Source organism: Molothrus ater, chromosome 1 (assembly GCF_012460135.2).
Source record: "Molothrus ater isolate BHLD 08-10-18 breed brown headed cowbird chromosome 1, BPBGC_Mater_1.1, whole genome shotgun sequence".
NCBI classification, from domain to species: domain Eukaryota; kingdom Metazoa; phylum Chordata; class Aves; order Passeriformes; family Icteridae; genus Molothrus; species Molothrus ater.
In genome coordinates, this window is record NC_050478.2 from 44164029 (window position 1) to 44191236 (window position 27208).

Genomic DNA, 27208 nt, shown 5'->3' on the forward strand with positions numbered 1-27208 from the left:
AAAGATATTCACGAGATAATGTACTCTAACTGTAAAACACAAGAGAATATTTATTGCTTCCTTGGTTATGAACTTACAAATTGAAGTACATTGCCATGATTAAGTCCAGCTTTGTTTATTCAGCAATCTTATAAAAGTGTTCAGTTTTTACAGTGTCTCATGAATGTTATTAAGATGTTGATATTCTGACAGTATAATTAAATCTCCATTGAAACTGGTGACCCTCTGCTTTGAGGTGGAGTTCTACAAAGAAGTATTATCTGGCATATCCCATATATAGAAATGACTTTTCCTTGCTGTCCATGAGGTACAGCTCCATGGAAGCTGTCTCATAAGCTTTCTTTGGGTTCACAGAGTAGGCACAAGGATTCCTCACCCTCTTTGCTAAAGGACAATGGATGGTTGGGATCTGCTGCTTTTGAGGGACTCATTTTTTATTTTAATTCTTTTTCTTATTCCAAAATCAACCCTATAACCGATGAGGAAGTTGGAGAGAAGTTGTTCAATGGAAGAAGAGTAACAGTTCAGCAACAGTAACACTGAGGCTCTAGAAAGTAACTTCTTATTTAAACTAGCTACAATAAGGGAAACTGTTTAGGAGAGGAAGATGTACCACTGTACCTGTTAAAATCAGAATAGACACGACAAGCTAGACCAGGCATCTGATAACTCTTTAGAGGAGAGAATCACTGGGTCTAAGAACATCAGGCAACATAAACACACACAAGCTGAGTAGGTTGAGGTTTTGGAGGGGAGGGGAGTTGGGCATTTTTGTTTGGGATTTTTTGCATGTGTATTTGTCTGTCTATCCTTTTGCCCCTCTTCTCAGTTGGTGACAATCCTGCAAAAAACTTTCCAGTTTTTAAAACTTTCTAAGGTGGTTGAAATAGAGTGGTAAACCCTTGCTTTGTTTACAAACCCATTTTCTGAATAAGAGGAAAATATCCAGAGAGCTATTTCAAAGTGTCTACTCTTAGTCCTCTATTGTATGTAGCACCTTCAGTAACTATTTTTGATTTTTGATTTCAACTAAACCTTAATCTTAAAAATCAAATTTGGGTTTAATATTTGTGCTGTCAATTTTATATACCTTTTCTTTTGCCAAATTACTGCATTACCAAAATACTAAATTCCTCCTAATCAGAACAAGGGCTGAAATTAGTAATATTTAATTCTACTATAAAAGAGAAAAAACACTTGGAAGGCAAGTATTCCTTTGAAGTGAAGGCCATTTGCATTTTTGAAACTGGATCAAATTAACATTAGTTGCCTCTGAAGTATTATAGTAGGGTTTCAAATAATTTTCCACTTACACTTCTTATTTTATAAAAAAGTCTTTTTTTAGTATGTATTTAAATTGATGCATACATTTATGGACTGAATGAGAATACAACTCCAACTGATTCTTCCAATGACTCAGGTATTAAGAAATACAACAGGCAAGTAGATTTGATTAATATTTCTTTATCTGATGGCAATCTACTTTGCATCACTAGGTTTTCCCAGCTAGTAAAAACATTCTTGTATTTTAAGGGATTCAGTAAGACTAAACAGTAGATGTATTGCTAAAGGTTGAAGAACAGGAAATCTGGCCATAATCATATTCATTCTGATTCTTCACTGGAAGTATTTTTATTGAACAGAGTGGAATCCTTCAACAGCTTTAACTGTAGATGATGATGATGTATTTAGAGATCCTAGTTTCCCAAGGAAACCATTAATTTTGCACAACTTCCTTGAATGAAAGTTTACTTATCTGAAATAACCCTGCAGGTAAAACTTGAGGTTACACAGCATTTTCAAAGTTTTTTCAAAATTACTATTTCTTCAGAAACAACTTTAAAGGCTTGTAAAAAGGCAGGAAGGATTGATGATACAAAAAGACACAAATTCTCTAAGCCATGCTGTTACAACAGAGAAGTAAGAAATGCCTCTTAGAGTTTATACAAGTGGTTCAGCTTAATTTGTTATAGTCCTGGCACTTGGGCTAGGAGGCATCAAGTCCATGGTTTTGGTATTAGCTACAACTTGAGCTAGTAAGTAATGTGTGTACCTATGAACAATGAAAGCAGCTCACTTTGTACCATACAGTCTGCAAAGTTAAGGCAGAATTCATGAAGACAGTCCCAAAACAGTACATAATCCTTGGAAAAATGGATTTATCTTAGTAATTTTCTGTCTACTTGAAAATATCCATAGAGACTGCCTCTTCTTGGAGCAGGTTTGTATCACCTTTGTCCATGTTCCAGCAAAGCATTTGGTGATAATGCACTTTTTAAGCTGAATGTGTCTCCACTTGATGAGTGTCGAGAAGTTGCTTTTCCACCTATCAACAAAGTCTCTGCTTCTTTTATTTCCATAGCTCTCTTGTAAAGTTCAGCTGCCTTCTCAAAGTCCCCCCTTTCATAGCTTTGGAAAAGAGCAAAACAAACTTGAAACAAGCAAATAAAACAGGTCTCTCAATTCATTTAAATTGAAATATACACCATACTAACAACAGAGTGTACTTAAAACTCTCTACTTTCCTAGAAAGTACACAAGCCCAGATGTTTTGTTTCATGCAGTAATTTGCATTTGTAAAGTTGAAGCATATTATCTTACCTTAGCACAGCCAAGTTTTTCAGTGTTTCCCCCACGCGAGGATGCATTTGGCCAAAGCTGTCTTCATAAATCTTTAGTGCGCGTTCATAGAGAGGCAAAGCTTCAATCTGCTTTTTCTTTGGGTAGCAGAAAGTTTATTTGTTACAGATGTGTATTTCTTTGATACAGATGTGTAATACATAGGCTTTTCTTGCCAACATAGTATCAATGCATCCTAGATGCAGTATCATGCCTACAATTCACAGCAATTATCTTTTCCCTGCATGCATTTTTCTTGCCAAATATGCTTTCAACGTTTAAAATGGAGCCCAAGAATTTGCAAATACTATAAGGAATTTCCCTTTTCAATATGATCAAGTTTCTTTAGTTTCATTTAGGTACAAGTCATAAAAAAGCCTAAGACAGGAAAAATAACTGCTAGCCATGAAAAACTTACCATCTGACAGTAAAGGACAGCTAGGTTCACCAGAGCAGTTGCTACACTGGGGTGTTTTGGACCAAATGACTTCTGTCGAATTTCTACTGCTAGCTCATACAGAGGAACAGCCTTGTCAAGCTTTCCCTAGAAATAACAAGAAAAAAATCATTAATTTCTCTGGTATCAAGATGGTAACAGCAAAACCTATTTTAAACAAAACCCTTGGAGAAGATCTAATTATTTCTAGAATAAGGGGATAACTTTGCTAAATCATATGTATATTCTGCATAAATTATTTATCATGACTATTTATTAGAACCTAATTTTCCAAAATACCTGGCATATTCAACTCCCAGTTAATGTGTTTCTCAGCTAGGTCTATTTCTTCATTTCTTAATTTATTTTTTGCCCACAAGTGTCTCATTGAGAAGGCTGTAAAAAGAATTTTCAGTTGCACTGTTATCGAAATAATTGTCTCCACTGATTTTTAATTTGTGCTCCTTCAAACTAGCAAAGAGGTTTTTGATGCAAATATTGAGTGGTTTTGCAGCTTCTAGCAGAATGAAAATTAGAAGCTGAAGTGAGCAGAAAATAACATGACCCAAAACCATTTAATGCAGACAATAGCAGGTAAGAATTATTTAGCAAAAACATGAGCAAATTTGATCTAAGAGATTATCAAGGTCTTTTTTGTCTTTGAAGAACAGTAAAATGTGAAAATATAAAATAAATAAAATTCTTATAACCCATGGAACTTGATCTTGGTTCAACTGTTGGAAACAATACATCACTATTAAACTAATAATACCTAATGGTTACAACAACCATATACAAACACAAATATTCATAACACATTTTGAAATTAGAAAATGCAGAAGTTTATACTGTTGTTAATTTTACTCCACAAAGTGCTTTTTTCACAGGAGTAATGCTCATCTTTCACTGAGTCAACAGAAGTTGAAGGTGGCTCAGCCAGTTTATTTGTGAGCTGCTATCTCCCTCATAATTCTAAAAGTTGCCCTTAAACTGACTGTAAAGTCCAAGGTCATTGGTAAAAAGAACTATTCCTACACCCTAAAACATGATTTTTTCCATTAAGACAAAGACATTACAATTAATTTAGGTGTACAGAAGAGATAACAGGTGTGTGCTCACCATCTTTTTGTACAGCACTGCCAGGTGTTTCACAGTGTAAGCCAAGGAGGGATGATCTGGAGCTAAGGCTCTCCTCCTGATGTCCAAAGCTTTCTCATAGAGCTCCTCAGCCTTGTCATAGTGCTTCTTCTCGTTGTACAGGGCTGCCAGGTTGTTCAGAGACTGCGCGCAGTCTGGGTGGTCGGATCCCAGCACTCGCTCCCGCATTTCCAAGGAGCGCTTCAGGAAAAGTTCTGCTGTCCTACACAACAGATTTGCTCATCAATATTTTAAAGCTGGTAACATCTGTACAGGCTGAAGTGCCTGTTTGAAACAAGAATTTGTTCAGAACTGACAAAGTAGAAAAGACTCTGTGTAATGTCACTGCTGAAGCAAAGAGCACATTTTAGCTCGCTACAACAAGGTGCTACTATTTCATTTCAGCTTTACAGCAGCTCCTCTATCAAAACTACAGGTGATGCCCCATAAGACTGACAGCATCCATTATTACTAGGCAGCTCCTCATCATGACATCCACACAAACCCTGTCATGCTATTCTCAAGAGGTCAGCTTAGTAAATTAGAAAAATGCATTTTATGTTAGAGAAAAAAAGACCATTTATACACAGAACTGTAGGTTCAATTCTGGAGCTCTTAGAGAAGTGTCAAAAGGTGCAAGGGCTGGAGGATCATCTGTGACAAATAATTACTCATTAAGTGACATATCCTTCTGCCAATGATTTCATTTTAACAACATGAAGTCTTGGACTTGCTGGTTCAGAGCAGGGATATCCATTTTAAAAAGTTCCTTAAACCTCCACTAGAACAAAGTTTATACCTTTTCTCACCTATGAAATAGTGGAGATACATCTACTCTTGAAGTAGGTTGCATTTAACAGGAACTACATATGAATAACATGGAATATTGAACAATCTTGTATGAGATTAGATAAAATATTGCTCCTCTATAATCAGTCATTTCATGAGGGTAAACTGATGAAAACCCCACATGTCTAACAACTGTTAAAAATCAATTCCTTCACTGTAGAGATCGTGATTCTGTATGCAGATCCTAAATAACGATATACTTCTGTAATTATCCAAAAGCTACAGGTGCCTTAAACATCAGGTACAGGAAGAACTGTAAAAATACTTCCAGAACTCACTTTGTGCTTTTTTGCTGGGCACTTCTGTTCTCTGAAAAGACTCAGTTCAGTAGAGTGGGATTTAGCTGAATTCACAATTCCCTCATAACACATAGCTTAGATTCCTCTGTCTAAAGAAACTTCAGCTAAAGAAGTTGATGTGAAGAGTGGTTAAACATACAATCAGAACCAACCTTCTATTCCCCTTTTTCAACACCCCTGTTTATCTCTGTCTGCTTTTAGAACACCTTTGTGTTGTTCCAGCCCTTTCTGGCTTTTAACAGGACTTCAGGGTAAAAGCTGAAGGATTACAAGCACAGTGAATATTTAGGTCATGACTTCTTGTAATACTGTCATAGAAAAACAACAATTCTGCTGTTCAAAGATGAACACTGCAAAGGAGAGTCACAAAATAGTGAAGCTGAGCAGAGAAGGCAGAAGTTTGAGAGAGAAATGGAATTTGCAGCAAAGGCTAATTAACATGGAACATCAATTCTGAATGCAGGAAGTGCACTGACTTGGTAAATACCTATATGCCAACAGCACCAAACAGAAAATAGGAGTGAATTTCACAGTGAACAAAACCCAGTAGAATGAATAAGGGGCAAGTACTTGATCATGTGTCTGCATTTAGAGTTACATCTCCCTGCTCTGCCTCCGTTCAGACATCTGAGTGGATGTGTCACAATCAGTACAACTCACTCAAGATTATTCTGCAGGTAGTAGAGGACTCCAAGCTCATTTAGGGTTCGAGCATTATCTGATGTATCCTTGCCTAACGTGAGCTCTTCCAGCTGCAGGGCTCTTTGGCGCAGGAGAGCAAAGCCACACTACAGCAAAAAGAAGGAAATGTAAGCCAGTCACCAGTACACTTAAAGTTTAACACTAAAGACAGAAAACCAAGAGTTTGATGCCTAAGTAACACAATAATCCTCCTTAAATTCTATTTTGAGCTACATGGCAAATGCTTACTTACAATCTATCAGCAAATTGCACCAAAAATGTGAAATGTTGGTGAAAATTTCCAGGCAATACAAGTTACTGTGCAGTCACACTTCTCTCCCTGTATCAGACATGCTTATTTGCTTAAACTCCACAGTTCAAATAACCAATTCAGATCAAATTCTTAGGTTTAGAACCTCAAAACTTAAAATCAATTTAACCTCCAATTAAACATGACATACAAATGCATATAAAATATACTCATAGCTTCACATAATCTGTTTGAAATGGGCAAACAAGTTAATGCTTACAAACAAAATAAAGTAAAAAAAAGTGCAGCCATTTTTACACACTGTTTATTTTTGATCTTTGCAGTCTTGATAAAAATATTTTTGCAGAAGAACTCATTACAGAAATAGGCCAAATCTTCATGAGCCAAATTCATTCTTATTTAATCACTGTGGAAATAGCAACATGTTTATGGGTTTTTTCTACTTTCATTAGAGCTACAACTTGAGCTCTGGAGTTATTAGCTGGACTCTTACAGTACAGGCATTACATAATAAACTCAGCTCAAAAATGACAAGAGAAACCCTGTAGCTGAAAAACAACATAGGAGAAGAAAACAGGGGAAAACTCTGTATGTCCCCTTATACTTTTACTGGGATTTTCCATTGCAGTAAGCACTGCATTCACTAGTAGGAAAAATGCCTCAACTATTCTGGAGATCACCTTTTTCCATTGTGACTTTGACACACAATCATATTGGCTGTAATTCTGCACCTCTGAAATGTATATATCCACTTCTCTCTTTTCCACTTTCAACTCCATTCCAGTTGTACTGACACATCTCCACTTCCAGCAGAATTTAAAGGACAGTTACCAAAGCTACCTATGCCCACAATTATCAAAAGTCCTGGAGTATTATCAGTTTTGCAGACACAATTTATCATCTGTTTAGCACACATCTGTTTAGCAACGTGCCCTGTACCTCTTCTTAAATATCAAGCACTTCCTTACCAGACTGCCTTTCTGCCTTGCTGCTTTCTGGCGTATTTTGAAGGACTTTTTCCTCAGTTGCTCAGCTTGTTCATATCTGAAAGTTATTTGGAGTGTGAGAAGAATGTCAAATGTGGTATCAATAAGCATCCTGGAAAGATTCTAAGTTATTTAAGTGTACAGATTTGAAAATTTAAGATTCTTGAGAATAATCACACTTATTTTCAAATATAAAATTTACAAAATGATTAGGGACAGACAATATTTCTCCTTTATCTCTGCAAGTTTTTTGTTAAACTAAGCACAAAAGTTGGCCCCTCCTATGTGACCTGCTACAAGAATAGAGAGGGGATGCTCATGATTGCATTTGAACATATGAAACTGGAAAAAAAAAACCTAAGAAAAATTCTAGCTTCAGGAAAAAAAACTTTTGCTGTTAATTTTTTTTTGTACTAGCTCCACATAAAACAAAACCAGCAGTGTAATTAAGCTTACTTGTTCTGCTTTTGGTACAACGTTGCAAGTGCGTCAAGTTCACGGGCCACCCGAGGGTGTTCAGCTCCATAGGCGTTCTCAGAGATTTCCAGTGCCTGCTTATACAGCTGTTCAGCATTTCCAAACTTCTTCCACTGAACATACACCCCTGCCAGCTGGTGGAGTGACTGTGCCACCCTGGGGTGGTCTGGATCCAGCGCGGTCTCCCGAATCTCCAGAGAGCGCTGCAGAGGAGCTACAGCCTGGAACAGCCAAGTCCAGAGCGTGAGGGCAGCAGGCAGCAGCCCCTCTGCTGCAATAACTTAACCACTGCCACAGAAAGCACACTCTGAGCTCTGCTTCATTTGCCTTTTTGCTGTTACAACAATCTCTAAATGTACTTACCTGACTGAGAAGACCTAGGTCCTTAAGAAACCGTCCCAGGGTCTCATAAAGATCAGCCAGGCAGATCATACTTTCCTCTCCCTCACTGCTTTTTTCATATTGTTTCAGAGAGTCAAAATACTCAGCTGCCATAGAGCTCTTATCTTTCCCAACCAGCTGCCAGTAACTCAGCAATTCTGCAAAATGTCCCCTGTTTTAACAAGGAAAAGAATCTTATCTCTGATACCTCTCTATTCAGACTGATGCTAGCTTTGGAAAAAAGGCCTACATGCACAAATGTTGTCATGCTACAGCATCTACAGAGACAATCCATGGAGACTAACACTATTCAACAGCAATATTTATTCCTTTACCATCCCCCAGGGTGTAGCAGAGTAGAAAAAATACATTATTTATATGGAAACAGCATTTAGCACTTCAGCCTCTACTGTTTAAGAATTTGAATCTGTTGCTTTCTGATTTATATTGACAAAAAATTACTACGAGATGTTTAGAATGGCCAAAGCAATTTCTACCTTTGTACCTTTTGTAAAGGTTTTGGGACACAGAGAGATTCAACAGACACTTGTGTAGCTTTTGCTTATCACCCTGCTGTTGGAAGAGCCAGGGAAGTTCATCTGCACTTCTCCAAGTCACTCGGTCTTGACTATTGAGAGAAAAACAAATGTAAATTAAAACTCTGACAGGCCTAGCATATTGTCAATATGATGTGAAAACCAGGCAAGCATACAATTTCCACACCTGAATGTCTGAACAGACAGATTACTGTAAGACCTATGTACTCCATTTTCTTATATGTTCATTTTAATTTCACCTCAGAAGGCACTGGAATCCCCAGGCACTCCACAGGAAGCTGCTTCTCCATCCCATATGGGCTTATCTATGCCTGCCAGCAGGACTGCAGCCCTGCAGCAGCCCACTGTCCCTTTTTGCCTCCTTTGTCTGGCACACTGTGGCCCTCTTGGCTTCCTCCTACCCAACAGCAGATGCTTGGAGGAGGAATAAACAGCAGCCCACAGCTGGGACACAGTAACTCAGGATGTAAATGCAAATCAGTTTTCCGGCTGAATATGAACTTGTATATGTTCAGCTGTCCTACCAGGTCTCCTCTTATCTATGTGCTCATTGCTTGCTGAACACAAGTGATTTTCTGCTTCAAGTCCCAATCAAATTCAAATTTCCAACCATTTACTGGAAAATCCATGGGGGTTGGAGACCACAAAATAACTGATATGGTATAAATTCATACCCTACATTTCCCCACAATCACTTTATCATATACCCATTCCCCTTCACAGACCTCATTCTTTTCCCAGACTAAAAAGCAACACATCAATAAGTAAACTTTTAAGGTGACAATTTGGCATAGTTATTTTGCCATAATAATTTACTAAACTCAAAGAAAGTATATGAAGAAACCAAAATATCTATGAGGCATGAAGTCTGCAATTTAGCACTTCTTGAAGAATTCTGACCTACCTTAACTGCATGGTGAAATATTCCACTAGTTTTTGTCTATAGGCAGAAATAACATTTTCACCTGCTTCCATATACTCTAGTTTTACCATCTCCCAAGCCTGAAAGAGAATATAATTAAAAGAATGAGAATGCATTTAATTTGTTTAAGTGCTGATGATAGGGTGATGAAACACATCTCATGTTGTAGAAATGAAAATCTTCCAATGACAAAGGCACTACAAACAAATTGTCTTGCATTAAACCACAGCTCTGGTTATTCAAGCAATATTCCTTTCTCTTTCAATTCTTCTTGGTTTTTTGGGAAGCCAATGTTTTCTAGGATACATGGAGCTAACAATTAATAGATTTGAAATTTATGAAGATTTGAAAGGCCAGACTTTCAGCAATACTGGTTTATCACAGTTCTGGTAGTTTTCTAAATCTAAGGAGAATGGATGAGCAAACATACATTTCAAGGCCTAGGTAGCTAAAAACAGAACTTATCTAAAAAAACAGGGGTTGGCGTCAGGGGTTGGAGTTTCACTTGCACATGTTTAGAATTACAAACTTTACCTGGAGGTGCTGGAACTTCAGCAAACCACAGCCAAATGTCAGCAGACACATTTTGTGCAGGCTGTGAAGGAGTGAGGCCAGCACTGCAGAAGTCAGCTCAGGATAAAGCTCCATCAGCTCTGACTCGCTCACCCCATTGTGGCTGACACCAATGACACACAGTATCTGCACGAAGCAGAAAACAAGATTTCACACAGTTAGCAATATTTCCTGGAGAGCTTAGTTACACTGAAATCTCAAGAAAAATACTGTTTATCACTGTGATAATTTTATAGCCAAAGGAAAAAACCCTGCCTATACAGGGTTTCATAAAGATCGGCCATCTCCATCTTCTCAAAGCAGAGACCTCAGTGCTAATGGTTTAATATTCTAATACATAAAGCACCAAATGGGACACTCTGGAACAAACAAATGGCTCCTTAGACTTTCCAGAACCAAAGAAGCAGCAAGTAAGAGTATTGTGTACTAATTAAAAAAATGTTTTGCACAAGAGGGAATTCTGCAAAAGTAGGAAGAGGAGTCAGAAATGTAATAAGCAATGCCTGTATTCATAAGACAGCATGTTTTGACTGCATTTAGTATGCTCAATGTAATTAATCACTAGGTGATGGTAGTGATCAGCAAGGAAGTGCTAATTCTGTATCACATCATAGTGAAAAAGCTCTGCTTTATTCTGTGAGACAACAACTCAGTTGTTATTTAACACAAAGAATATATACATTCTATAATTATCCAACAGATGTAATTACACTAATTAAATTGTCCCTTCTATACTAATAATACACAATAATCTCTGAATCATACATATGAACCAATATGAATTTGTATTTACTTTTAAGTTAAGAAAAACTCTTTACAGGGAAGAGTATTCATTACCTGTAGAAACAGTGATGCATTCTCTGCTTACCTCTCTCAAAAGATCTTTCTCTTTATCACTCTGCAATGATTCCTGAATTGATCTCAGAACAAGCCTGTACAGTGACACTGTGTCTTGACACTGGCAACACTGCTGAAGAATCTGATCTATGTTTCCTGTATTTCCAACACTGAACAGAAGGACAAAAAGGGTAAGGTTTAGCATATTAAATTTGGCTGAGTAAGACTGATTTGGAACTACACAAGCGTTCCATCTCAAACATTCTCTGGATTTCTACTGGGTTCAAAAGGTGCACAGCACCTGGTGAGATTTCAACAAAGAAGAGGTGAGTTCTTCCAAGCCAACTTCTGATTTCTGTCGTATTGTCTGATTTTTCTAAATAGCTGCAACAGTTTTATTAAAAAACCTAGGCTGCAATGTTCTTTTCTCCAGCAGGAGTACAAGCAGGAACATCAAGATGGATAAAGATAAAACCACATGCTGCTATTTAATTTAATGCATTTACAAAGCACATTTTCAGGAGCAATTAAGTCTTCTAGAACATAAAACATGAACAAAAATAATGAAATCAGTCACCTGGAGTAAATTACCAATTAGTGTATCATCTTCTGGGAGTCTCTTAACTAAAAATGCATCTTTCTCAACAAGATGAAGTCTAGGTTAATAAGAAGCCAATGCACTTATTAGGTATTCTCTTGCACAACAGGGAAGATTAATTTTCTCCACAGCAGGAAGTAAACAAGGCTAAGGACCATATGCAGGAAGTTAAACTAAACAGTTGTTGACCTTCCTTGTAGCCTTAAAAATCTGTGGGGCAAACTCTCTGGCACATCAGAAAATACAACACATCTGAATTTAGCTGTTTAACAACACAATACCAACATTCTCCAAATACCTTTAAAAACCACCGAAGCAACTGATACACCCATAAAGAAGAACAAATTAAAATAAAATAGAAATAGAAGAGCTAAAAACAAATAGATACAACTGCTTGGATTCACTTAGTATCAAACTGGTGACTGTAAACTCTGATTTCTGTTCCTGTTGCATTCAGAGTCAGAGGAGGGCAAAACTTCTCTATCATTTTTTTCTAACAAGATTCATTCTGTTTACATGAAGGTATTTCAAAAGGCTAACCTACTTGAAGTCCTATAATCTAGTGATGACCATAGTAATTTCCAAACATCTCAACTTACCAAGCAATGGTTTTGCCCAAGAGAGTGACATACAGAGCATTGCAAGTTGTGGCGGAACGACAATGTCTCTCAAGCTTCTTCTCCTACAACATTTTAAATAATCATCTGTGAACTGAGATGAAACTAACTATGGAAATAAAACATTGAGAAGAAAACAAAAGTTCTAGATATTATTTTATGTGCAACATCTGAAGACTATAACATGGTAAGTAGTACACAAAATACTGCACACATTTCCAGCTATAGGAGCATATAAGCGAAAATTCCCATTTGAATTTAAGATGCAGAGTTAGGGTCTAACATTGTATCTCAACATGAAGGTTACCTTACAGAATCAGTCTCAAGGGCAAAGGTGAAATACTGTTTTTCCCAATCTGTCAGTGATTGTTACATTATTATCCAAAAATAATTAATTAAAACATAATTAAACCTTCTGGTATTCTAAAATAAAATATCATATTTACAGCAGTATGTGTAACTGCACAGTTTTTCTGTTAAAAATTTATGTTGTTCCTTCTGTGTTTCAGGGCTGTGAGCCATGGGGTAAAATACTCAAACTTCATGCTATCTTGAGCAATCATATTTAGTTAGCTAAATATAATTCTTTGCTCTGGCAGCTGGGCTAATTTAATCTTTCCATGCTTTTATTAAAAATTATACTGGAGTAAGGTACTTTAGAAGAACTGCAACAGACATACCTGCTCTTTAGTCAATTTAACATTTGCAGAGTTACATTCTGCACTAATGAGAGATTTAACATCTTTGGAATTCAGTGGATCAAGATGAAGAGTGGGCCATAACCTTTGGTAAGAGAGAAAAAAGTCATATTTGAACCTTATTAAATAGCACAAAAGAGTAAAAAAAAAAGACATCAGAGTAAAAAAAAAGACATCAGGGCTTTTTAAAGATTTATATCAAAGCAATAATTGAAGCTGTGCCCTGCTACTATGAAATTCTAGTCATCTGAAGTAAAATTTCCACTTTTAGCCTTGTCCTGAATCTACATCATGATACTGCAGTTCTTGATGTGCATCTGACTGCATTTAATATCATCTTTCATACAGTCATTTGGGTAGATCCATCACAGTGAAACAAAAATCTGGTTTTCCAAAGGCTAAAATCTGTCATTGCAGCTAAAACAGAGAAGCTTCCATTTTCCTTATAGGTTACAAAATCTTATCCTATTAAATCTCCACATCTTGACAAATCTGTCTGCTCTTCAATGAGTAACTGCAATTTGAAATAATAACTCTAAGCCGGGATAATTTGTCACATCACAGAAATATAACATACCTCCACGCCTGTGGACACGTTTCTACATTCACTGATACAATCACTCTCACGTTCACTGGCAGTGGATCTATCAACCACTTCATATGCTTCTCAGCTTGCTTAAAAACAAATTTTCATTTCTTAACACAGAGGTTGTTCAAAACAATGCCAGAAGTTGCTATGTTTCATCAACTGTGCAACCCAATGAAAGGAGCCTTAAATTCTCCAGTCCTTTAAAATCTTTCATGAACTGGTCCTCTAGACAGTACTAAATGACCCACTTATATGTATTAGCACAACTGTACCCTAAATAAAGCAGATAGAATACTATTGTTGATATGTTCACCTCATAAAAACCAGGCTATTTATGTGCCCAGTAAGTCAGCTCACAGCCTTTAATCTTTGGATAAGAAATGTAACCAGACTGCTCGTAAATTAAGGTGTAAAGATAAAATTTAGAAGAAAAATACCAAAACAACCATAAAAAAGTTTATTTACAAAAATAACTCAACAGCACTTTTTACAAAACTATGGTTTTCTCAGAGCAAAGCAAACACTAATATTTTTGTTACATAGCTATGACTGAGCCTATTACAATCGTCAAGATTCCTCTTAGACTGACAAATGGCAAAGATTTTGAAAACATACCTGTATTTGGTCAATAGAGTCAATAATTATAATAATGCTGCCTTGATGGCGTGCAGAAAGCTTTTCCAGCCAACGGGGAAACTCTTCCAGAAGTTTAGCTGGATCGAAAGTCAGAGGTGATACTAACCAAGAGTGTTGCATAAGCTGCAGAATTATAAACATGTACAGGAAATTCTACCTTAAAAATCAGCTAGGATAGTTGAAAGAAGTCCTATAGACACAAAAAGTCAAAAAAAAAAAAAAGCAAAAAGCTGTTCTACCCCCCCTACCTCACCCTCTCCCCCCCACAAAAAACTCCATGGGATGTGGGGGCATTCTTCTAGTCAAGTTTGCACAGAATTCTTTCCTTCTAGTATATGCAGAAAGCTGGCATATGCAGAACAAAGAATGTTTCTTGAACTCAGTGTGTAAATTCTAGAGAGATAACATTTACACAACAGACAAGAAATATGGAGACTTAAAGGACTTGAAGTTGCACAGATTAAAGAGGCACACATCTAAGATAGATGAAAGAACTGCATTCATTTTTCTACATGTTTTAGTACTGTAAGGCCCTTAGTGCTACTCTTGTGATGGAAAAAGCAAGTTCAGATCCTGGCCCAAGAATGATCCTTCTTATTCCCCACGTGTTTAGCACACAATTAAAAATAAATTAATATAGGAGAGAGTCTAGTCTAGGAACAAGATGGTGCCAAGTGGCCAGCATAGCCTTGGGTTTCTAAGCACATAGACACAAGATGTACCACCTGCCTCTCTCATCAGCCAGATGGCAGGGAATTTTGGAAGGAGTATAATTATATGGTTTTATAAGTCATCAATATAGGTCACTGGAAACATAACTGCTAATGCTGATCTATTATGAATATCCCAGAGATGCTATTTAGTTGAGATACATTAAGTGTATAGGATCAGATTCCCCTCATCCTATAACACTTTACATTTCATAGACTCACAGAAGAGTTTGGATTGGAATTTAAAAGGCCACCTAGTCAAACTCCCTGCAATGAGCAGGGGCATCTTCAACCACACCAGGCTGCTCAGAGCCCTGACCAATCTGAACCTGAATATTTTTCTACTACATTTGTATTACTTTTCACTGATGCTGAAAAATTTGTAGAAAATGTTATCTTTGCACACACACCCACACACACACACACAGAGAAAGATGCAATGCATGGATGCAATGCATGCAAAGGACATGTAATACAGCATTACCTTCAGAGTAAGGCGCTTAATTATCAATGCAGATTCTGAACTGGTAGACATGGGCCTCCCAACAAAGTGGTAAAGAATTAGAGTGTTTGGAGAATGCTTCTGCTGTAATTGGATCCTAATGAAAGAAGAGAAGAAAAAAAGAAGACTCAACAGACAGTAATTTCGCAAATAGATCTCAAAAAAAATGCATCAGTTTTGCCAAAGAGTATCTTAGCTACATGTTTTCCATGTTTATCTTACAAAACAGGATAGACATTTCCTGAGCTACAACTGAACTTTTAATGTCAGATTCCATTTTTACTCTCACTATTACTGATAGCAATTAGCAAGTGCCCTTCCTGGCACTGAACAGTCATGTGCCACTAAACTTTCAAAAAGCAATGACACCACCAGTTTATCAGCAAATTTTGTCATAGCATGCAAGTGACCATAAAATTCTATGGTCTATCATAAATGATGAGGATCCTTTCTTTATTTCAGACCCTTCTTGTGTATGAGAGAAGGGCAACACAACTGAGCTATCAAAACCACATTGTAATGCTGTGCAAAGATAGATTTGTAAGTGATGCCTTATCATAAAGTGTTGCAGCTGGCATTAGGGAGCTGTCAAAGGCAGCCCAGATGAAATTAGCTACTCAAATATCACAAATCTTTCCAGGATGCTTCAATAGCGTTAGCACTTTGTAAATGCCCCCATTTTATCTCTTATTACTGACACAATGTTGGAAATGTAATGGAAACTCTTTTCTTAAATTTTGTTCATATTAAAAAAAATCAATTTAAACTACCACTTAGACAGAAGGAGAGATTTCCCAGAGCCTGGTCCTCCTGATACAAGCAATGGTGGAATTGGTGCTGGTGCTGCTACTAGGTCATTCAGACGTTCAAAATACTGTAAAAAAGAAGCAATCATTATAAATAGTCCAGTGTTTAAGGGAGAAATATAATGCCTGGTATTGTAAACCATTTCAATTCAAAATGCATGTACCAGTTTATTAAGGTAAAGGAGAAATTTGAAATGCAATACAATACAAGTGTATATAGATATTGCAAGGAAACACTTAAACCACAGAATTTATTATCTCTTTTTAAAAAAGTGCAGAATTAATTAACACTTTCTTCAAAACTATTTAAAATGGAATCTTCAGTGGTACAGTGTTCTTTGTTAGTTCAGGCTTCCTTGCCCCACCCTTTCCCCAAACTACTCCACTGCACTGGATACAGTTGCCACGAAAATGTTGGCATTTGCCATGAATGACTATTTTGAGCATACAAAAGCATACAAAGGAAGGCTTTCTTACAGCATACGAATGTCCAAAAATACTTCAGCAGATGACAAAATAAACCAAAGCAAAACACCCTTCACTTGCTTGGGAGAAATATTTTGTCTTCAAAGTAAGAGGTGCATTTAGATATGCATTGGTATTTTTTCTTTAATGTTCTGTTATTCTATTGCTTTAGAATGTAGTAAAGATGGTACAATCCTCCAAACCATTACCAATATAGGAGTGGTGGAGTAAAAGAATATATTGTGCTAGTAAAATAGGGGTACTAAGAATTTAAATGCAGTAAGAGAAAATGCATGCTTATGTTACACTGCCAAAGTCAACTACTGCACCACATTCTGTGATGACTTTAATGTTTATCTTCCTACATTCATTATATCTTCCCAACATATAACTATTCCTGATACTCACAACTTGCAAAGTTTTAAAAAATTATTTCCAGTAATGAGTAAGTACTGAGGTATTCAGCAGCTTTCCACTATAAAGTTTCCTTTCTTCTTCTTTTATGGCTGCATGATGAGATGAAATCTTTTCATTAACCATCTCCTAAAGACCTAACTCCAGGTGTCAAGAAAGAGATTGGATTTCCTCAGGGAAAAATAAAAGAGAAATAAAAAAAATAGAAGAAGAAAAAATAGATACTCAAGAGTGTTTTCAATTGCTGACCAAGGTCTAAGAGGATGCTCTGCTTCTGGCACACTGTTATAGTGCTTTTCTCCAGTGTGAGCACAACAACTACTTCTTCATCAATGTCATTCAACAACACACCAACTGGCATCTCTTCCAGAAAAGAAATATGCCATCTATATCAGACATATGGCTTCTTCCAGCATAAGGACTGATAGCCTTAAGGGTGCTCTCAGACACAGCTTCTTCTGTAGAAATGCATCTTGCCCAACAAGGGATGAAAGTGAGTTAATACTTTCTCTTCATCCATATACCTTTATCATGTACTCACTTTCTCAAATCCCAGCTCACATGTTGAATTAGAGGCCTGCTGAAAAGCTTCCATCTGTTCTTGTTCATCATGTGCATCCCACAATACATCACCAAAAACTTCTTCTTCAGGAGCAGCGGAGTCTTCCTTATTACCCAGATCCTTGCCTTCTAGGTCTGTCATTTCACACCCCAATATATCCTAAGTAAAAAAAAAGTACATGGAAAAAACCACAACTATAGTGCTAGCACATATGCTTTTAGTCTCAGTATGACTGTGGCTCTACTAACACCAATATGCTCATTTCCTTGCAGGGTAGCAAAGAACATAAATAAATAGGCGATTAAATGAAACTAAGTTAACTCTGAATGTACAGGTCTCAAGACATTGATTTTAAATATCTCATACTGGAAACAACTCACTACAAGAAAAAGGAGAGGATGCATCTATGATATGGATAAAGAGAAATTAAGAGCTAATTAAGGCTCATAAATAGAACCCCTTCCCATGGTCCAGTGCTTCTGTCCATAAAAGCACTGCTCAGTTTGGGGTTTTATTTTCCACTTGCACATTTCCTTGCTTGCCAGATATTAATGATAAAACAGGGAGATACTTTTGAATCACACCTAAGTACTGCATAATAATCACACTGACATAATTTAAGATCATAAATCAACATAGACATAAAAAGCTAAAATGCATCATGTACTTTACCTGTTTAATTATTTTTTCCACACAATTATAGATTTCATATGCTCCTTCCTCCTTACCTCCAACATGGTCAATCATCTGAAAAAGTAAATGGAAAAGCATGACACAACTCTGAATCCAACTGAGAACAATATTTAGGACTTCCAACAAAAACATTCTGGAACACATTTAAATTCCATTCTGTTGCCTTCCTTAGGTAAGATTCACTTTGCCTAAGAACTTTAAAAGTTGGGCATCTAGTTTCAGCTGTTCTCAACCATTGTCTCTGTAGGGAAAATAGATCATAACTGATCGATTTTTAGGCAGCAGGAATCTCTCTAGAGGTATACTTCGTTCCCTTCAGTGGCTACAGAGGGACCTGAGATAAACAACTTTGCCATTTGAATGCCTAAGTACAGGTAAGAAATTCTAACCTTATAGCATAGCCATTTTTTTTCAGTGAAAATGCAGTGGCTTTTTTTTCTCCCCTGCTAATGAAAATTTCATAACATTCATAAATTTCAGCTTCATCAATCTGCTGACAGAATGAGCAGCCAGAGCAATGAGTGTAATGCAATTTCTTCTAAAATCTGGGACTATCAGCATGCAGTGTTGTTTACAGCAATTTTTAAATGCCATACCTTTGCTTTGTTCATGCAAGAAATTTGCTCAATTAACTGTTGCACTGAGACTGAACTGACTTTGCCATCCTCCCTTCTGTGGTAAATTAACCGGGGCTTTTCTTCAGGATTTCTCAAGAAGGCTTCTTCACAGTCCTCCAACAAACAACTAGATTGGAAATCAGCATTCTTGTGCTATATTACACTGCTGTAGTAAACAGTTCAATCAACACAAGCTCCAAAGATGGGTTTCACTGCAAAATCTAATTCAAAAGTCATATCTATTTATAGCAAAAAAGCAATAAAATACTTCAACAGAGAATTTGAGAAAAATTCTGAAGCAAGAAAAAGTAAGAGAGAGATTTATGCTACTTGTACCAAAACCAGCAAAACCATGTATTAATTTTTACGATTATTGTTTGGTAAATTTAAAGCTGTTTTTCCTGTCATAGCAATATGCAGAGTGAAAGGTAATTGCTTTGCATGGAAAAAGTATGGTTTCACATATGATGAATAAGCATCATATATATGCTTTGCTACCAGTTATCTGAAGGTTCTGTTCTATCTTTGATCTTTTTAGGAAGAGTCCTTTAGTATTTTTCAGATGTCTTGGGTGACAGTCTTTCAATTTATAGTATTTAAAAATGAGAATTTGACACCTCCAAATTCAAAAGCACTTTGCATTTATATATGTGAATGATATCCACAGATATCTATTGCTGTTCCACAGAAGGAACTATACTACTTGGGGATGCTGATAATAGCAGACAAGATTGCTCAAATATTACCATCTTTACACAAGTACTACAATTTTCATCAGAGTTTTTCTAAGAGAAATTCTCTAAATTAATAGTTTTGGGGTTTTTTTCCCTGAATATTCTTTTCTTTCACATTTTTGCTTCACATACATAAAACTGGGTTATTTGGCAACAGCATATAACACATAACAGTAACATTCCTAACACAATTCAAAAGTATCCCTCCTTTGGTGTATTTTCTTTAGTGAATCATGCTTCTTCTTCTAGAAGGTTAAGAAATTACTCACTGAACAAAAAGACCACATTCCATCACTATTTGTCATGAAACATCATGACTTCACTAAATCAAAGCTGTCAAAAGACAGCATACAGTAACACACAGGAGAGCCATGAAATTAGTCTGAAAGACAGCCAAAACCAGAACTAATATGTGATAGAATAAACCCCAAATACTATGGACAGGTGTAAGGCTAGATAAGCAAACGAAAAACACAGAGTACATTCACATCAGCCATTTGAATTCCTAAGACATAACTGCATGCACAACAGAGAGCTTCTCTTGGAAAGCAAAACATTTCTGTATGTTATTAAGACATTGTTCAAGCTGTATTTTAAGAGAATTTGTAGCTACAAGAAAAAGAAAATGGTACAAAGCTGATACATTCTTTTAAGTGTCTGCACCAGCAAACCTAAGTTTGAAGGAGTATCACTTTGAAGTTACTAGCTTAGGAAACATACTGAGTAAAGCATCCCATACATTTTAATAAGCTATGCACTCTGCATAAATTACAAGCTGCCATTTGTTTCACCAGCCTGGAAAATACTCACCTTGGCAAAGTTAAATGCAGGAGCAAAATTACTAATGAACTTTTTTCTATTTCCCATTTTCTTACATCCTGAAGAGGCCTTTCATTCTCTGTTGAAAAATTAATGACTTGAAAGAAGTACCCCATTGTTTCACAGACTCTCTGAAGTTTTGGAGAGTAGTTCTGAAAGCAAATGTGAGCAACAGTGCTTTATTACCAATCATGCATAGCACTAAGGACCTATCAAACAAATCTCAGTTTCTTTTCTCAAAGCAGTTTGTTCCCCTGAAGCCCTTGACAATACTTTTACTGATTTCACTGAAATCAGATTACACCTACTAAAGCTTTCAAGAAGTATTAGACAAATTTCTGAACCAGCATCACATTGGAAAGAAGACAGCACATAAGTGAGCACAGGTTTGGGGGTACTCACTCTAATGAAGATGGTCACTTCTGGCTGAGTCTCATCCGTACTGATAATATAACATCTTACTGTGTTACTCCACAGAGAGTGGGAAAACAGAGGAGTAACCTGCAATAAACTGGCAACAGCAGCATCCCAATCATCTGCCAATGGACAAAAAAACCAAAATGAAGTCTTAGACATCTTCACATGTCATCACACCACATAACAGTTAAGTCATCACCTCTTAACACCATGAATACTACATTTTATTTAAAATAGTAGCAGAGTTTTTACTCAATTATTTAAATTTTACAAATGTTGAGAACTCATACCATTTGATAATGCCACACAATTTGACAATGTGGCAAAATAAAAGTGTTAAATATATTATCTCCTTTAAAAGGATTGATGAAATGTTTCCACAAAATCAAGCTGATAGTTGTAAAATAAGTACCAATATGCAGGAGCAATAAATTCACTCATAACCGAACACTTTTCTGTCCTTCAGATCTATGTGTATTTCAATTAGACCATGTGAATAAATGACAGCGAAACACTGTGGGAACTTCCTCTTCCAGAGGAAAAAAAATCCATTTCTTTCTATAGCATTGTATGTTTATTCCCTACAGAAGCAATGAGTTTTAAAATTTTCTTGGACTCTTCATTTTGTGGCTGGTCATTCTTTCAAGACAGGAATAGGTTCTCTTCTCAGGACCACACAGGTTGATGAAAGGCTTAGTATATGAAGCTGGAGCCATCACAGGGAAGGCCCACCCCTCCCACTTTGCAGGCACAGATTTCTGAATCAGACAGAGCCTGAAGGATTAAACTAAAAAGAGAAAAACTGCCAAAAACCAACTATATCCAGGAGAGGTTCCAGAGCCAGGACAACGGTGAAGGAAACCAGAGCATCAGAAGCCAATTTACAAGAGGCCACTTGGGAAACAAAGTTCAAAAGCAGCAATTATTGACAAGAAAATATCAAGCACTGATTTACATAACAACTGTATATCCTGGTCCTACAATCAGATTTCCTTAAGTGGCCTCCTAGGCAGACTCAAAATCCATGCAAAATCAATGAACAAAACAGTGGTATAATTTATTCTAATACAAATGTGACATTCATACTCAGGAAGTAGAGAATCTGAATACAAATGGAAAAAAAAGAACACCAGCAGATATTGAAAGAAGGAGCCACTATCTTCCACTGTCAACATAAGGAACACACTCACAACAAAGCACTGGTAATTGCTAAAATCACTGCTACACATACCATAGTCATCATATATATTAAACATAACTTAGCTACATTTCCTTTTATTTTTACAAAGAAGTCCAAATAATCCTTTAGTTAAATTACCCAAGAGTGGACAGAAAAGGATCTAAGAAGGAACACAGTTATTTAAGCATAGTTGAAAAAATTCCACAGACACCTACAATCCCAGCAAAATGAATTGTCATTACTTACCTCTGTTTATATTTGCAAATGGTCCCTCTACATCTATGGAGCTATGAGCAAATTCAGGCCCTCTGAAAGACTGCTGAAGTTGCATCATACTACCCATGGATGGCTCACTTCCCAACACTCCTCCATTCCAGTATTCAGATGGTGCCCCAGCAGCTAGGAATTGGAAAACAAACAAAAAAAACCCTCTTCATTTTCACTACATAAGGTAAATTGTCAGTTCTAAATACTCCAGCCACATACCACTGACCACAATTTTTTTTTCCTTCAGCAGATTTCCTCACACCTTTGGGTGCTGTAGTTCTTAATGGTTGCTTGACAAAATTAACGAGAATCCATGACACCAAAGGCTGAGGGTATTTCCTAATATTTGCTATTACATAGATTACTCACATACCCATCTGAACTCTTTCCATGTTAGTAAATTCCTCATACAAGTTTTGTACCTACTTCTTCTTTGTTAGAGATCTAACTCTGCTGTTCTGGAACACACAGCATCTGACACTGGCATATGTCATCATCCAAAGTGTCTAAGACTCCCTCTAGTTTCTGGTGTGATTTTTGGATATTTTGGAGCATCGTCTCTCAGATACAGAATAAGAGAACTCAGAGAAGACTAGAAAACTCGGAACAGCTAATAGAACAACTTTTAAAAAGTGCTCAAGTAACTGTCTAGACAGTTCTCTGTCCTCATTTATTGATTTGTAACACCAGAAATGTGAGGTTCCCACAATCTAAACCAAGTTTGCAAGGTTTGTTGCTTTTACCCTTCAAACTACTTTAAGCTGCTTTTCACATGGATTAATAAAACTTTTTTTTCAAAACAACATAAATATCTGTCTTCTGCTGTACTATTTGGAGACTTCAGTCATGTTCCAACATAAAGTGTTGGGGACGAAATGCTCACCTGTAACATCTGTACAATTATCATCAGAATCAGACTCTTCAGGATCAAACACTTGGATTCCCTGGGCCTGGAGTCTCTGGAGTTTTGCTTCTAGCTCTCGTTTGGCCCTCAGTAAGTCCTGAATCTCATTTTCTTTAGTTTCTCTAAAAATCTATTAGCAGGAAGGAAAAAAAAATCAGCATCTATTCCTGAGCTCATGTTATCTACTTTCAATTGGAAAAGTCAGTTTTTAGCATTCATTTACCAGGCAAAGGCATGAAAATGTCAATCTGAAGCCATCATGAATCAGAAATAAGCAGGAAACCACAGTTTAAAATTATCTGTTTTTAAAATTTTACCATTATAAACCTTAGCATACCATTCTGAAAGAAGCCTGCATTAGCATGTTCATTAAAAATGAAAACAAGTATTTTTACTTTTTAAACTTTATTGTCTTCTAAAATTGCTACATGTAACAATTTTTTCAAAGGTTCCCTTTTATTCTCCCATGTTTTTATTTACAATTACATATAATCTTGTATTTATATTTTATTGTTGCAGAAATATCAATTTCCTATGACAGAAATTGATGAAGCATCTACAGCTGTCCTGTTTGTAACTTATTACCATCATGTGGGAAAGAAAACATGAATCTAGTTTTAAATTCAAAGAAATGAAGTAGTCTTCAAGTCTCATTTTCTTAAATAAGGTCAGAACCAATCCTCTTTTTATATATCTGACAAACATGAACTGCATGTAGCTACAGACTAAAATTAAGGACATGAAGAATCTTGAAAATAGTGAAAAACTAGGACCTGTTTTGGGTGGCAGAAGTATCATCTGCAGCAAAGGAAAAGCAGAACCATCTGCCTGGCCTTTCAAGTCATTCCTGCAAGGAGTGCAAACTGTCTCTAACTATCATATTTTTGCAGCCAAAAGAGATGCACCAATACACAGTTTTTAAAAAAATATAAGCTAGATATGTTACACCTTACAATTCAAGGTATAACATGTATAATGGAACTCTGTGGAGCTCCATTATTTACTTATGGAACAAACTTCAGCATGTGACAATTTGCAGCTCGTGTTTTCTTGTCATTCTCAAATATGAATATACTCCTGTGTTCAAATTCAATGCAGGAATTTAGTTTCTGATGTATCACTTCATATTCTCCTTTTAATATTTATAAAGTTATTTCATATTTTTTCCTCTTAGTCTTACAGAGAGTTTTCGATAGGATTATTTTAGTGGAAATAGGCATCTACAGCTATGACACTCTAAGGTATCTTTAAGAAGAAGAGGCTCTCATGAAGGCTTTTGGAGAAGGGTTCATTTGTGGAATGTAAACAAGTGACATCCATCTTTTTTGTTCATTTTCCCAGGAATAGAAAAGTCAAACCATACCTTGAATTGCCTTTTGACCTTGTCTCGATCATGTTCAAAAGTAGCAGCTCTCTCCATGGCTTGGTATTTAGCTTCCAATGCACTTTCTTTTTCTCTAAGTATTTTCTGGTACGTTTTCTGAAGTGCCTGAAAACATTCAGTATTTAATTTTTTTCAGAGTTTTATTGCCCATAAGATGTTTTAGATTACTTTTCAGGTCTGACTACAGTATTATCTCAGCACCCTGTATCTTTCCTTACTGCAGGGCAGCCAGAATAAGAGAATACTCTGAGTTGCAAGGGAACCATGAGGACCATCAAGTCCAACTCCCAGCCCTGCACAGGACACCCCAAGAGTCACACCCTGTGCTCAGAAGCATTGTCCAAACACTTCTTGAACTCCGTCAGGCTTGTGCTGTGACCACTTCCCTGGGGAGGCTACTCCAGTGTCCAACACCCTCTGGATGAGGAACCTTTTTCAATATCCTGCCTAAGCCTCCCTTGGCACAACTTCTGCCCGTTCCCAGGTCACCACAGCTGCGCAGGGTGCAGTCCCCATCCCCAGAGGCGCACTTTGATGGCATCCCGATGGCTCGGCAGGAGAGCACCAGGACACCACTTCCCCAGTGTGAAAAATGCATATTTTATGATTGGCTTTTCGCAAATATTAAAATAAATATTATATGTGTTGTGTTAGAAAGTAATGCTGTATTAATTCTCTTAAGTAGTGTGTTAAATATAGTTTTGGATTATAAAAAATGTTAAAATAGACACTAAGTAAGATACTTTTTTTAAAGAAAGGACTTGCAGCGAAATAGCAGCCACAAGACACCTAAATCTTTCAGAGAAAAAGAATTTATTGCCCTCTTATCCGAAGAAACAAACTTCTTCCCGCCTCGAAGGCACTGCTAAGATTCAGAGGAAGAAGCTGACGATGACCAGATAGAATCCTGTGTTTGAATGGAATTTATGCATCATGTATGAAGTGTATGAATATGCAACAGGCTATTGTTTTTAAAGGTTAATCCTTTGTTAACGGGTGTCCTTTTTCGGGCTCGTGCTGCCCAGAAAAAGGTACCCGGACGTCCGTAACTCTTTGTCTCTATTATCTAATATTGTCCTAATTCCAATTGTCCAAATTATTATTACTCTAATTGTATTACTATTTTTATAAGCATTTTATTACTATAAACTTTTAAAATTATAAAAACAAGTGATTAGCGTTTTTCACACCCAGCACCTTGCCTTCCCTCGCACCCGTCACCTCCCTGCCACAGCTTTCCCCAGGAAGCGGGACGAGTCCCTGGCAGCCTCAGCATCGCGGCTCAGTGCCCTCAGGATGGCGGGCGCTACCTGCAGCTCGGCGCGCAGCCGCTTGTTCTCCCTGTCCAGCTTGGCCTCCTTCTTCACCATGGAGGCCACCTCGTTGTTCTTGCTGACGCGGAAGATCTCGTACTCCTTCCTCAGGCGCTCGTACTCGGCCACGCACTCCAGCTCCTGCACCGAGGCCGTCGACTTGAAGCTGGCCCCGATGAGGCCGCCGGGCCGGGAGCCGCCGACGCGCCGCAGGGAGCCGCGCAGCAGCCGCGCCTTGGGCTTCACCTCCACCGGGATCTCGCAGGCCTCGCCGCCGCCGCCGTACGTGTCCTCGATCACCTCCCCGACAGCGCCCGCCGGGCTCACCAGGGACGACGCCGTGCCCATGGCCCCGCTCCCGCCCGAGGGCGAGGCTCTAACCCCGAGCCCAGGGCCCGCTGCCCCCGGGGGGACCTGGCGGCGGGGCAGTGCCCGGCGCGGAGCCTTCCCGGCGGCGGCTGCGGGCCATGGTCCGCTCCTTGCGGCCGCCGGACGAGGAAGGGAGAGCGGGAGGAAGCTGCCCAGCGGGCCGCCTCTCTCCCTCCCTCTCCCGGCCGCTCCCGCCCCGTCCCGTCCCGCGGCGGCTCCCGGCTCGGGAATGCTGCTGGAGCAGCCCGGGAGGCTAGGGGAAAGCGGAGAGGGAGAGCCGGAGGGGCTGGCGGCGGGAATCTGCTGCTCTCGGCTAAAAGTGACGGCATTTTAGGGTTTTGATGCTAAAAACCAGCTAATGTGAGGTCACGGCAAACTTTCCCATTCCCGCTGCTCCCATCTCAGCCTCGTCGGGGATGCTTTATCAAAAAGAAAAAAAAGTTCCTATTTTCTGTTCACCCCGTCTATTTCTCCTCAAGTGTCTATTTCTAATCTGTCACCTGCCCCGGAGCCCTCAGGTTGCATCCCTGGCTGGTCTACAGGATTATATCGCACTGTTCTCCTTGGCCAAACAGGGACACGCAGGTTGTGCCACGAGCTTTGGTGTTGAGGAGAACTTGGAGGGGGAATTACCCTCATCGGTCAGAAGTTGTGACTTCTGAGACCAGCTGGCACTCTCCAAGAAGAACTGAGAAGAGCCAGTAGTGGCACCAGCAAGAAGTGAACGCTGGGCAATGGTGTCATGTTGTGCCCCGAGGTCACTGTTTGCACCTTGAGAGCCTCACATGAAATTGGCAAATTCCCTGTTTGAAGATCTTACTTACCAAGAATAAGGAAGCCATGGATTATCAGCCCTGTAAATTATCCTAATGATATTTCCTTCTCAGTC

General features: G+C 38.0%; 1 protein-coding gene across 1 annotated transcript; it reads right to left on the reverse strand.

The window, feature by feature from the left end:
• Positions 1-21: 21 nt before the first annotated feature.
• NPHP3 (nephrocystin 3) lies at positions 22-26382 on the reverse strand. Its single transcript, XM_036404757.1, has 27 exons — positions 25948-26382; positions 24617-24742; positions 23233-23383; positions 22329-22481; positions 20888-21021; positions 20477-20637; positions 18912-19059; positions 18295-18369; positions 17602-17781; positions 16146-16249; positions 15358-15472; positions 14143-14286; positions 13516-13613; positions 12921-13023; positions 12223-12305; positions 11057-11195; positions 10150-10314; positions 9598-9695; positions 8642-8764; positions 8119-8308; positions 7735-7976; positions 7261-7336; positions 6001-6128; positions 4175-4415; positions 3038-3163; positions 2602-2717; positions 22-2409 (listed from the first exon to the last, which is right to left on the reverse strand). The coding sequence occupies exons 1-27, from the start codon at positions 26296-26298 to the stop codon at positions 2229-2231; spliced, it is 3951 nt and encodes a 1316-aa protein (XP_036260650.1). The 5' UTR covers positions 26299-26382; the 3' UTR covers positions 22-2228.
• Between the last annotated feature and the right edge of the window lie 826 nt (positions 26383-27208).

Bases quoted from the DNA above. Each gene is read 5' to 3' on its own strand.
- NPHP3 (XM_036404757.1), bottom strand. From the start codon at position 26,298: ATGGGCACGGCGTCGTCCCTGGTGAGCCCGGCGGGCGCTGTCGGGGAG. The intron at 17,782-18,294 runs GTAAAGTACATG...TTTTTTACTTAG, and splicing joins TGGAAAAAATAATTAAACAG to GATATATTGGGGTGTGAAAT. The intron at 2,410-2,601 runs GTAAGATAATAT...TCTTTTCCAAAG, and splicing joins AAAAACTTGGCTGTGCTAAG to CTATGAAAGGGGGGACTTTG.